Below are 13,581 nucleotides of genomic sequence, written 5' to 3' on the forward strand. Positions count from 1 at the left end.
CTGTAAATCAAGAGTAAATACAATAGGTAATAGATAAGAGATAACAAAAATTATCTCCATTTTAGAAAAATTAAACAGACATGTTAACTGACACAAATACAAAAAAGTAGTACCTGAGTGGAAAAAAAAAAAGTAATAGACAAGGAGTAGACTGTGAACAATCTGGAAAACTGAGACCACCAGAGGAAATACCTGTATATAATGAGGATTCTTTCAATTCCATCCTTATGTCTCTACATTTACTACACTAAGGAACACTAGCTTTAATTGACCAATCTGATGAAGAAATGGCACTGTGAAAGCTAGGCTTATGAGGTAAGTATCTAACATGTATTTCATAAACAGAATGGGTGAAAAGTATGATGACTCACATTAATGGTAAAACTAGAGTATTTCTAGACAAAGAATTATTCTTACTTAAAATGAATAAAACCACTCAAATCTCCAAAGAGTATTATTCTAACAGAATTTTATTAAAATGAATTCAGTACTTCAGCATCTCACATTCTCAGTCAGCATCTCACATTCTCAGTCTTCAAGACCAACATAACAATAAAGCTAAAGTGAAGTGCCTTAAGTAGCAGAGAAAGAAGCTAAAGAAACTGTTTTCTTCTGAAGCTTGTCCTAACCATTTGAGATTCTTTTTTACAGTCTGCCTAAGGAGAAGGAAATGGCAACCCACTCCAGTGTTCTTGCCTGGAGAATCCCAGGGATGGGGGAGCCTGGTGGGCTGCTGTCTATGGAGTCGCACAGAGTCGGACACGACTGAAGCGACTTAGCAGCAGCAGCAAGGAGTTTCAGACATTCATTCCTCAAAAATTTCACCTTCCAAAACATAAATCTTTTTTAGAAAGACACTGGAGATGTCCTTTACCAAATCAATGAAATATACCTAAAGATATGAATGAGAGGCTACAGAGAAGGGAAGGAAATCTCCAGGATGGCAGTTGTGGAGCAGGTCTTGGAATGCAGCCAAACCATGACAGAGTAGAACAGTGTTTGAAACTTCCATTTCATTATATTCCCTCTCCCCTCCATCCCCACCTGGTGAGCTTTTTAAAATATTCTTCTAAATGTTCCTTCTCCCCACAGAATATTCTTACGTAATACCACAGATATACTATGTATCCATTAATGTACTGTGGTCCTTTGGAGAGTCACGAATCACTGTAGTATATATTTTTTGTCCCCCAACTACCAAATTTTCACCCTCTTGAGCAATGCTTATCATTCCCTATTGAGAATATGGGTGGAGTAGAAAGAAGACATTAGGAAGGAGATCTTTTTTTTTTTTTTTTTTTTTTTTTAGGAAGGAGATCTTAATAAATGGATTATCTCATAAATTAATCTATCAAGGGGAAAATCTTACTGAAAGGCTATTGGAAGTTTGAGAAACTAGCAAAAAATACGAAGGACTCTAGGCAAGTTGTTTTTTAAAAGGTGATTAACTAAATCCTGAAAAAAAACAAAATGCTATATAAAAACTAACTTAAAGCCCAATATTTGGCTCAGCAGTGAAGAAGTGAATACTTAGTATTGCCAACAGTGAGTATTAACCGAAAATTATAAAAAACCACATTAGGGAGATGGAAGAAGGGGCGTACTTAAGCTAAATCTTCATCAATTATAATGAGAAATCAAGAAATAAAAAATTTTAATTAAGCCATAAACAACCACATAAAAATATTTACTTAGAAACACAAAATGAATACCAAAGAAAACCACTAAAAGTTGGTGGGGCAGGGGTACAGAGAGCAGATTACTGTTGCTTGTTTCTCTTAAGTCTTTTCAGCATTATCTGTTTGTATTGGGCTTCCCTGGTGGCTCAGACAGTAAAGATTCTGCCTGCAATGCAGCAGACAAGAGAGATGCGAGTTCAATCCCTGGGTTGGGAAGATCCCCCGGAGAAAGAAATGGCAAGCCACTCCAGTATTCTCGCCTGGAAAATTCCACGGACAGAAGAACCTGGCCTGCTACAGTCCATGGGGTCACACAGAGTCAAACAGGACTGACTGACTGACACTTTTGCTTTCTTTCTGTGCATGTATCATTTTAATAAATTTTTTAAAAGTAAAAGGTATATGAGCTTTGGAGGTCAGGAATGTATCTGCACTATAAAAAAAGATAATTTTGAAAAAATATGATAGTTAATTTCTTTCTGTGCCCCTCAGCACTCTGGCATATTAGATATGCTATATCTCTATTATAATGTATTTTAAGATACTATAAATTAGAATGTCTCCTAATTATTGATCAGGTTATAAAGTTACATACAGCATCTTATCTCAGAGCAAAGCATAATAGTAAGAAATCAATAAATATTTGTTGCCTGAGTAATAAAAATGTTAAAGTCCCTATAAAACAGAATCACAGGATTAAAGGTCTAGAAGAGGCCTTAAGAAGTAATCTTGTCAAATTCTCTCATCTTCAGAGAACAGAATTGATTCTGAATAAGTAACTGATTCAGATTATCCAACTAACTATAGCTAACCCTGGCAATGGTAATATAAAAACCTGGACACTCTAGCATTAGATTCAGTGCCTTTCCTTTCACACTTCAAATTTTACACTGAATGAGAGAAATAATTCAAATTCCATCACTATCTCCCCAAAATACGCAAATCTTGCCTCATGAAAATAAGTTATGCCAGGAACTGCTTAAAGTACATATCCTGAAATGGATTCCTTTGATTTAAAGATAACCAAAATTTTCTAATCTTATCAAGGTAACTTATCTTGTTGGAATTAAAATGACATAGAAAGAAGAAAAATTGTTAATTTTTAAACAATGTAAATCTACAAACATTTCTAACTATACAAGCGCAACCAAGTAACTTCACGATCTAAAACATACCTCTTAATTTCTCTTTGTAGGTTTAGGAAAATCTTCAACTATGCAATTAGGAGGCATTAATATAATAGATTATAAGTTATACTGATCTAAGATGATTATTAGGTAGCTAAAATAGCCTAATTAGATGACGTATGGCGCATGCAGGAGCTAAGTTCCCTGCCCAAGGATCAAACTCATGCCTCTCTGCAGTGGAAGCTTGGAGTCCTAACCACTGGACCACCAGAAAATTCCTAGATGATGTACTTTTCATTTTTCCCCTCTAAAAATCTATCCCATGCCCCCCCCATCAAGTCTTTTCTACACTAGCAGAGTCACACCAAATACTGCTAACTCACTTTACATATTATAGTTTTACCTACCAATTTTATTATGAAAACATTTACCAGTCACATCAGATTAGGATAAGTATTTATTTATATACTATAAACATTTCCTCCATTTAACACTAAGCAAGATAAAAGATACAATAAAATGAATGCTTTTACATAATCATTTTATTACTAATGTCACAAAAGAATAGCTTTGTCTACTGTTGGTTCTTTCATTCAAAAAATATTATGCACATGTTCTAGGAATTAACTTTACAAGTAGAACTACAAGAAATTTTTTCATTATGAAAAAGTGGAATCACGTATTTCGTCGTTATTTTAATGGCTGCCTGCTTACTTGATTGTAATCTCCAAAAAACAAGGACTTGTCTTCCACATTGTATTCTCAGGCTCACGCACTCAGCAAGTACTTAAGTGTGTGTTGAATGATTTCCAAATTACAGAATTACCTTTCTAACAAAAGAAATATCATTTAAAAAATAATAATAAACCTTATTACATACCACTGAGGTTGAGGTCATAATCTCCTGCCGTTATCACATTAGCTACTAATCCTTCTGCAGGCTGACTGCCAGAAACCACATCATTCAAGAGTTTCCGAATGGCTCCAGGCTGAGGTGGTTGGGTGGTAATGTTGCTTACAGCTATCTTCAAGTTTTTAATTACGTGAAGCTGATTATTGGGATCTCTCATATGAACTAAAAAAAAGAAAAAAAACTTGAAAGTAATTCTACACAAAGTATAACAAGCCAACGATTATAACAATTAAAAAGAAAAAAACTTGGGTTAATGATTTACAAACAATGCTCAATTTGGAAACCAGAAATTCCAAGTATAACAGTCTTCCAAAATACAACTGACTTATAGTGTGCTACAGTCCACAGGGTTCCAAAGAGTTGGACAGGACTTAGCAACGGAACAACATTCCATTACACACCAAAGGGCTAGCTAGACAGTCTAACCTTCCTCTCCGGTAACGCTACTGCTCACAGCTACTCTACCATAGGTCTTTTCCTTTCTCTTACCTTTGGAATTGACAGGGAGGGCGTCTCAGGTGGCTAGTGGTAAAGAATCCACTAGCAGGTAAAGAACTCCTGCCAATGCAGGAGACATAAGAGATGTGGGTTCAATCCTGGGTTGAGAATATCCCCTGGAGGAGGGAGGGCATGGCAACCCACTCCAGTATTCATGCCTGGAGAATCTCCAGACAGAGAAGCCTGGCGGGCAACAGTCCATACGGTCACAGTTGGACATGACTGAAGCGACTGATCACGCAGCACATAACCACCATCCATGTGGTGGTGGTGGTGGTTCAGTCGCTAAGTTGTGTCCGACTTAGCCGGCCAGGCTCCTTTGTCCATGAGATTTTCCAGGCAAGAATACTGGCTGCTGCTGCTGCTAAGTCACTTCAGTCATGTCCAACTCTGTGCAACCCCATAAACAGCAGCCCACCAGGCTCTTCTATGGGATTCTCCAGGCAAGAACACTGGAGTGGGTAGCCATTTCCTTCTCCAGGGGATCTTTCCAACCTAGGGATCAAACCCCCATCTCCTGCTTGGCAGGCAGATTCTGTACCACTAAGCCACCTGGGAAGCCCAACCACCATCCATACCAAATCTCTTGATTCTCACTTTACCCTAAGGCTGGTCCAAGGCAGTGTGAGATCTATGGTATCAAAACTGAAAATCAGGGAAGAAAAGGCATTAAATGCTGCACCAGGGTTCCTCTGGTTCCCTGACAGAGATGCCTGCATTCTCGGCCCCTGTTCTACTATCATAAAGATCAATGCCCACTCTAGTGTGGGATGCTGATAGTAGGTGATGCTGTACACATATCCTAACAGGAGGTATATAAGAACTCTGTATCTTCCGCTCAATTCTGCTGTGAATCTAATAGGGCTCTAAAAAACAGAGTCTAGTAAAAAGGAAGAAAACAAAAATCAGTGCCCATATTCCTTCTCCTAACCTAATAAATACCTCTGGTCTCCTCCCTACTACAGGCCTTGTCTCAGTCTAGATGATTTATAACCAGGGCTCAGAGCTTCAAGGCCAGGCAAGAGGTTCTTAGGCAACTGTAGTAAGACAGGGCTCATGGTGCACAGTAGGAAATGTAAGTATATTTTTTTTTTATAATCAGACAAGATGATTGGCTTCCATGGTAGCACTAGAAGAAGTCCATTGAGATTAAGGACCCAAATCCTGGAGTCAGACTTTACTTGAAATACTAACCCACTACTTTTAACTTGGTTATCCTAAACAACTTTTAACCTTTTTCATGCTTCATTTTTTTCTTCACCTGTAACATATGAAGGAAATAACCTACTTCACAGGGTTATTTTAAGAATTTAAATGAGATATTGTTAGAACACAGTAAGTGTAAAGCACTCAGCAGAGGCCTAACACACGAGTAGGTAGTTAGGATGGCGGCGGCACATATAACATCCTCTGTTTCAAGTATGTCATGGATCATCATGTACCAACACAGGGCAATTCTTAGAAAACTGACTTTGCATACCTACCCACTAAAAAATGACATTTTCCTCTAATGGGAAATGCTTTATAATAAACTTTTAAGTTCAGGTCTGCCTAGGTTTTAAATAGTTACATCCATTAAAAACTCTTCCTAAATTTCCAGTGTGTTCTCTCAGCTGATGTCTATATTTTCAATTAAAAAATATAAGACAAAAAGCTTTTAAAACTACTACATATGACATGAATATGTGTACTTGTAAAACTAAATATATGTACAGAAAGTATACACACAAATTCCATTATAATGATTACCTATGGTAAAAGCAGGAAAGAAATGGGACTAAGGAAGGGTAAAAAGGTGAATTCAACTTTGTTTCTTAAAGCAAAGAAAAAGATACAAAGCAAATATGACAAGATTCGCTGGCTCCAGGTAGTGGTGAGCTGGATACTTCTTGCATTCTTCTGCATTCATCTGTAATTGCTCGTTTTCTAAATGATTTAAACAAACATACTCAAGTTCCCTAATTAAACTTCTCAGCTGGTCTATGAAACAGAGAAACCAAAAAACATCAAAATACTATGATATATTTCTGATATTTTTAGGATACAAGCAGTTTCCTTGAAGTTAATCCATAACTGTCAAATAACATAAGCAACCATTATGTATATTAAATCTCTCTTAAAATTTTAAATTGACTCTGGTATTCTTAAGCGTTAACACAAAAAAGTTATTCTACTAAGAGTTGTGTCCTATATTCGGAATGGGTCGTTATTGGGTAATCTTATCAATAATCCAGAAATGAGTCAATGTATGGCAGCCAGCCTCTGAAATAGCACCTGATGATCCCGATATTTTCCAGTACATGCTCTCCCACATCCCAGAATGGATATGTGTGACCAATGTTCTTCCTGTTTAGTTGCTAGGTCAAGTCTGACTCTTTTGGGACCCCATGGACTATAGCCTACCAGACTCTGCAGTCCACAGGATTTTTCAGGCAAGAATACTGGAGTGGGCTGCCATTTCCTTCTCCAGAGGATCTTCCTGACCCAGGAATCGAATCCATGTTTCCTGCATTGTAGTTGGATATGTTACTAGAGCCACCTGGGAAGCCCATGTGTGACCAATGGAACACAGCAAAAACTACTGTTTTTGATAAGGTTGTAAGAGATAAGGTTATTGAGATAAGATTTTAAGAGTATGGCTTCCATCTTGGGTTTTCTCTCTGATCACTCCCTCTAGGAGAAACTTACTGCCAGGTTATAGGGACACTCAAGGAACCTCTGGAGAGGCCCATATGGCAGAGAACTGGGGTCTCAGGCCAACACCCAGTGAAGAGGTGAACAACAACTGTAGGAGTGAGCTTGCAAGTGGATCCTCCAGCCCTAGATGACCACAGCCCCTGCTGACAGCTCCAGGGCAACCTCAAGAGACAATAGTCCAGCTAAGCCACTCCCAGACCCCTGAGAAACTGAGGGATACAAGATGCTTTGGGGGCTTCCCTGGGGGCTCAGTGGTAAAGAATCTGCCTGCCAGTGCAGGAGACACGGGTTTGATCCCTAGTCCAGGAAGATCTCACGTGCCACAGGGTAGCTGGGCCAGTGTGCCACAACTGCTGAGTGTGTGCCCTAGAGCCCAGGAGCCCTGACTATTGAAGCCTGCGCTGTAACAGCAGTAGCCCCGCCACAACGAGAGAGAAGCCCACACAGCAACCAAGACCCGTCAGAGCCGAAAGTAAGTAAATAAAATTAATTTTTAAAAACGCTTTTGTTTTAAGGTGCTAAGTTTCAGGGCAATTTATTACATAACAATTGATAAGTAATACACTGGAGTAGCACAAAATCAGCTTAATAAAGAGAAAAGCAAGAATTAAGAATGACTGACAAAAGCTCTTAAATCACACACAAAAAAATCCCAAAGCTTCAAAATTAAATAATTATATTAAGGCTTTATTAAGATTATAACGCCACAAAAGGTGACTTTATATAGCATATAACATCTCAATTTCAGGGTGAAATTCAGCTCCACCACTGCCTTACTTTTATAGACTGCCACATATAGCTCCTTGAAGCAACATTCCCCAGTACGTGCTGCCCACAGATTACTGGCTGCTCAAGACCACTGTTTCTGAAAACCCAACTTCATGTTCAAATAAATCTGGTAAACTAGATTACACTTTTAAAATGTCTCCTGACAGTAGGTGTTCCCAGAGCTCTTATACACTGCTGCTGCTGCTGCTAAGTCGCTTCAGTCGTGTTTGACTCTGTGCGACCCCAGAGACGGCAGCCCACCAGGCTCCACCGTCCCTGGGATTCTCCAGGCAAGAACACCGGAGTGGGTTGCCATTTCCTTCTCCAATGCATGAAAGTGAAAAGTGAAAGTGAAGTTGCTCAGTCGTGTCCGACTCTTAGCGACCCCATGGACTGCAGCCTACCAGACTACCCCATCCCTGGGATTTTCCAGGCAAGAGTACTGGAGTGGGGTGCCATTGCCTTCTCTGCTTAATACACTAAATGACACTAATTCTCCCAAATACACGTTTTAAGCAAACTTACTTGACCACAAATTTTTTTCAGGAAACATACATAACTGGTGTTCTACAGAATTATTTTGAAAAATAATGATATCTTTTATCTTTACGTAACACATAAAACTTTACTGTATTAAAAAAGAAAACCTCAGTTGCTTACAAACCACACAACTTCCCCCAAACTCCATGCCCTTGCTTAAGAAATCTTTTTTGACAATCACATATCCATGAGATAGGAAATCAAAAATTACTTTCCCAGAATTCAAGATCCTTCCTCATCGAGGCCTTTTCCCTTACTATCCTGTACTGAAAAGGGAGTTTTCCCACTGTTCCCCGACCACTCAATTATCATTTCTACCTTAGTCCATACCATTCTAACCTCATCTCTGTTCTCAAAAGGGTGTGCTCATCCTCTTCCGTTCCAACATCTACCTATTCAAGTCTATCTCATTATACTCCATCCCTAAATCTTTTGCAGTCTACACAAGGAAAAGAGTAAAGATTTCAGCCTCTATTCACTGCACTGTCCAATAGAGGAGGCACCAGGCACAAGTGTCTACCGAGCACTTCAAATATATCTAGTCCAAACTTAGGTGTTGATGTAAGTGTAAGATGCACACCAACTTTCAAAGACTTAGCAATAAAAAACAAATGCAAAATAGCTCATTAAGTTTTTTTATACTTATGACCTGTTGAAATGACAAGTTTGGAAATACTGGATTAAATAAAATGTTATTTAATCTCCTTTACCAATTTCTTTTTATCTTTTTACAATGTGACTACAAAGTAACTTCAAGTTATGCATGTGAGTCACATTGTTACTACTGGGAGACACTGCTCCTGCCTGTGAACAAGTGAGTCTAAATATTATCAGGAGGTAAGATGATTTGACTAAGAATACCTTGTCTTGAATCACACTGCCTGTTTTTCAATCTTTCCCACCTGTCTAGGACTGACCAAGTTAGTATCTCCATGCCTCAAATTTAAAATGTCCTCAAATTTAAAATGCTGTTAACAGTACCTTTCTCATAGGACTTAAGACAGACTAAAAGAGAAACCCTAAGTATATACATCAGTTAGTGTTACTATTCTTTATTAACAGGGCAGGAAAGAGCACTCCAATCATAGGCAAACTTGCTCCTCTGTTTTGTTTTTTAAGAATTTAAGAATGTAGAGCACTTTGTCATTTTTGTTGAGTTAGTAAAAAATACTGCAGATGAGATGAGATGGATGGCTAAGGTACAGGTTGAAGGAAATTCAAGAGTTCTCAACCTGTTTATTTTGGATAGCTCCTTGTCTCCTTTAAATACAGAAGTGAACTTATAATGGAGGTATTCTCCCAAAGAATACACATGTGTGGCCTGTAAATACATAAAACTTATGGCACAGCATTTGTGTGTGTGAAGAAGTCATCATAACCAAATAAACATCATTGTCGTTGTCTTGACAACCTTTTTTACAGAACCTTTTTAAAGTCTAAAACAAAACTCTTACCCATAGTTTTCAATGTGCTGTTTGCAAAGTACAGGTAAAGATATTGATTAAACCACACTAGACTATTATTACGCTTACTTCTCCCTAATAAAGCATCTAAAGCTGGAGAAAACAGGCAACTCTTCAATAAAAGATATTTCTCCTGTTGATTAAACTTTTATCTGGAAAAAAAACCCCCACAAACTTCAGGACTTATCCATCCCTATAAATCTAGATAACTGCCACTAACTCGATTAAATTATTATAACTACAACTTGTCCTTATTTCCTCATCCATCAGGCAAAAAAAAACAAAACAAAACAAAACAAAACAAAACAAAAACAAAGGCTGTTCCAAGTTTCACTATTATAATACCTTTTATTTGCTTGAGAGGTAAAGTAAAATTCTGGATACCTAGAGAAATGTTTTCAAAAGAAAAAAGTAAAGTAAACGTAAGTCTTGAAAGGGATACGCCTCATTGCTAAAGAATATAATACTTAAGGCAACTTTGAAACCAGTTTAACTCCCAGGGGAAGACGATTCGTCTTTACTAAGACCTCATTGGTCTAACAGCGAGCATCTTCTTAGCCTGACCTCCTTGCAACTTCCTAATTCCCTCCCTACGGCCCTTGAGAAGAGGCTCAATGCCCTTCTCTGCAGCTCACGTTTTTCTTTAATTACCCAACAGTGTTCTTGCCTGGAGAATCCCAGGGACTGGGGAGCCTGGTGGGCTGCCGTCTATGGGGTCGCACCGAGTCGGACACGACTGAAGCGACTTAGCAGCAGCAGCAGCTGGTTTGTCCGGGAAGTGCCCGAAAAACTGGAGGTCAGAACCACGCTGCTGTCTTGACCATCTCTTTTTACGGAACCTCCTCCAGCGGCCACTAAAGACACCGCGGGGCCCCAGCCCGACGCCACTCTCCCGGCTCCGAGATGTAAACACCGCCCTTCTCTTCCCCGCCCGCCCCCAACTTCCCTCTCCCGGCCCCGGCTTTGCGGGATCTCAGTGCAAAGGGGAGACCACATACCCTCGGAAGTGAGGCGAGAAAAGGGCTTAAGCAACTCCGCGAAGCTAAGGTGATTGAGACGAGTAAGCCGCTCGGCTTCGTCACTACACAGCGCGGCCACACAGGGGACGAAGGAGTCCGGGATGAGCTCCTGCACTGATTGTACACACTGGGCCATCACCGCGGCAGAGGCAGCGGCGGCGTCCGCCCTCCGGCCCACTCTCGGAGGCTGATCCTGCGGCTGCAGCAGCTACCGCCGCCGCCCGCCGGCCTGGCCCGGCCGGGCGGGGCCGGGCGCTGAAGCCTTGAGACCAATAGAACGAACAGACGCAGCCGCCTTGGCTCCCGGAGCACCCGCCACCGACCCCTCCCCGTCACCGCCGCTCCTCAGCGCTCGCCCCGGCGTCCTCGCATTCCACCCTGATAGGTGGAGACGCCGGCAGTCGCCAGTTAGTCCTCTCGACGGCAAAGCCTTGGTCACTGCCGGACTGGAACCGCCATATTGAGGCCGAACCCTGACCCACCGGCGTACTTATCCCGGCAGCCCCCGCGCTCGCCCCTCACGTGACAGTGTTACAGTCGATAGGGGCGGGAGAAGAGAGCCTTGAAAAGGGAAGGAGGCTGGTCGGCCGGCTGATGCCGGAAGTGCGATGGGTGGACCTCCTGTTGGGCGGGTCTGGGGCGGGGCTACGAGCGTGCTGGGCGGAGCCAGGCGGGTAGGCACGCGACGTTCGGCCTGGTTCTGTCAGCGCGTAGAAGACCAGCGAGGTGTGACGAGGGAGTAGGTAGGATGACGCTCGTGGTCGGTGCTGTCACAGTGGGGAGGTGCCCATTCGCCTTCCACGCCGACTTGGTCCTCCCTGGAAACAGTGGACAAACCTTGTGTGGCTGTTCTCGGAGCTTCCGGCCGGCTCGCCCCGCCCTTCCCACACTTCTGGTGGAATGACTAGGGGAACCTGCTCACTGTAGAGAGCTAGCTGCCGGCCGGATTCTTGGAGGTTTCTCTGGAGCCGGCTTAAACCGCCCACGTCCCGTTTGAACACAACCATGCTTTTAGAAAGGGCTGCTACGAAGGTGGACTCTCAACCAGCGGGCATAAATATGTGCCGTTGTGGCACATAAATATGTGGCAGTTAACCCAAGTGTAAGAGAAACTCCTGCGTTTTCGTTGGTCTCAGGGAAAGCCTTGGCCCCCGACCCCTTCATCCTCGGGCGCTTCCTTTTCACACTCTGCTGGAAAAATTACTTCCTAGGGATGAGGGTGTGGGAAGCCAGTAATCATGTACCGAATGAAGACCTGAATTGGCTTCTTCTTCCTAGCTTTCATTTTTATAGATTTTTCTTCTTAAAGTGTAGAAGTTAATGGAAGGAATTTTACTAAAATATTCAGCTGATTGGACTTATTCTGAATTGTATGTCAAAAATACAAGACAGGGAAAAACGCAACGCCGTATCATGGCTTTATGGTCCTTGGTTTAAAGGACGCTTCTCCAAGCAAGGGGGCTTCCCTGATGGCTTAGTGGGTAAAGGAATACACCTGCAATGCAGGAGACACAGGAGATGGGTTGGACAGAGGATGCTGGCCGGCTACAGTCCATGGGGTCGCAAAGAGTCGGACATGACTGAGCGACTAAGCACATTCCCCAAACAAGAGTGTCTCAAACTGTCGGATTGTTTGGCACCCTGAAGTTTCACCATGGTAAGAATTCATGACAGGTGAGTATGCCTTTCTCCTATAAATTGAAAAATGGGAGGTAGGAAAGGGCAATAGGAACTTAATGACATGGCAACTTAGCCACAGATCAGTCTAGAAACAATAACACTTGCAAGTTGAGGATCTGGAAATTCATTTCCTTAGAACCATCTGTGCCTGAGAACCTCTTGGAAAGTCGTCTTTTATCCCCCTGGAGTATACATACTCTCTTTTGAATACCTTTGATATGTCCCTTACGCTTTATAATGTGAAAATCTTATGTAACCGCGGGTGACTCAAGTTATACATTTTTTGTAACAGGGCGCCTCAGTGCAAGCATGCTACTTTAGTTCTCAACTCAGAAGTTAAAAAGGCAACTTGTTTTTTACATTGGAGGTAAACTAACTGTGTTAGACTCTGGGAGAAGGACTCTCAAGTGTAATTTACTCTAAATGGATATTTGAAGATAGACTTCACATATCATAAAATTCACTCCTTTAAAGTGTACAGTTCAGTGGTTTTTACTGTATTCAGAAAGTTGCACAATCATTACTAGTAATCCTGGAACACTTTCATCACCCCCCCAAAGAAGCCTATTGCCCACTAGCAGTCACTCTGCACCCCAACACCCCTCTAAAGTGAAGTCGCTCAGTCGTGTGCCACTCTTTGCGACCCTGTGACTGTAGTCTGCCTGGCACTTCCAGCCATGGGATTTTTCCAGGCAAGAATACTGGAGTGGGTTGCCATTTCCTTCTACAGGGCATCTTCCCAACCCAGAAATTGAACCTGGGAGTATCCCAGGGATGGGGGAGCCTGATGGGCTGCCATCTCTGGAGTTGCACAGAGGTGGACATGACTGAAGCGACTTAGCAGCAGCAGCAGCTCCCACATTGCAGGCTGACTGCTTACGGTCTGAGCTACCAGAGAAGTCCCTAGAGCAGCCCTTTAGCCCCTGGCAATCTCTCATCTACTTTATGTCTCTATGGATTTACCTATTCTGAACATTTCACATAAATTGAATCATACAATACATGGCCTTTGGTGTCTGATTTCTTTCATTTGGAGTAATATTCAAGGCTTATCCATATTGTAGCATGAATCAGTATGTCATTCCTCTTTATGTCTAAGCGTAAATGGATTGTTAGCTTATGCATTGAATTTACTGTCTAACACCACATACACACAGTTTCCAGTAAGTGACTGCACTGTTAAAATCTATTTCCTAG

General features: G+C 41.6%; 1 protein-coding gene and 1 long non-coding RNA gene across 6 annotated transcripts in view; one reads left to right on the plus strand and one right to left on the minus strand.

Annotated features, from left to right (window-relative positions):
• The window catches only part of TRAPPC8 (trafficking protein particle complex subunit 8), an 82,769-nt gene extending 71,608 nt beyond the window's left edge, over positions 1-11,161 (minus strand). For 2 of the 4 annotated variants that reach the window (XM_045164039.1, XM_045164038.1), the window contains exons 1-3: positions 10,684-11,161; positions 10,031-10,069; positions 3,687-3,881 (exon numbers count right to left, since the gene is read on the minus strand). In XM_045164039.1, the coding sequence (XP_045019974.1) occupies positions 3,687-3,881; positions 10,031-10,069; positions 10,684-10,840 (391 nt within the window). In that variant the 5' untranslated portion in view covers positions 10,841-11,161. The remainder of the gene's footprint in view (positions 1-3,686; positions 3,882-10,030; positions 10,070-10,683) is intronic. The other 2 variants (XM_045164041.1, XM_045164040.1) reach the window with 1 other exon arrangement.
• A 28-nt stretch (positions 11,162-11,189) lies between these two features.
• The window catches only part of LOC112581399, a 63,860-nt gene continuing 61,468 nt past the window's right edge, over positions 11,190-13,581 (plus strand). For both annotated transcript variants that reach the window (XR_006547697.2, XR_006547698.2), the window contains exon 1: positions 11,190-12,378. This is a non-coding gene — a long non-coding RNA (uncharacterized LOC112581399). The remainder of the gene's footprint in view (positions 12,379-13,581) is intronic.

The sequence above is a fragment of the Bubalus bubalis genome, chromosome 22 (assembly GCF_019923935.1).
Source record: "Bubalus bubalis isolate 160015118507 breed Murrah chromosome 22, NDDB_SH_1, whole genome shotgun sequence".
Taxonomy (NCBI): domain Eukaryota; kingdom Metazoa; phylum Chordata; class Mammalia; order Artiodactyla; family Bovidae; genus Bubalus; species Bubalus bubalis.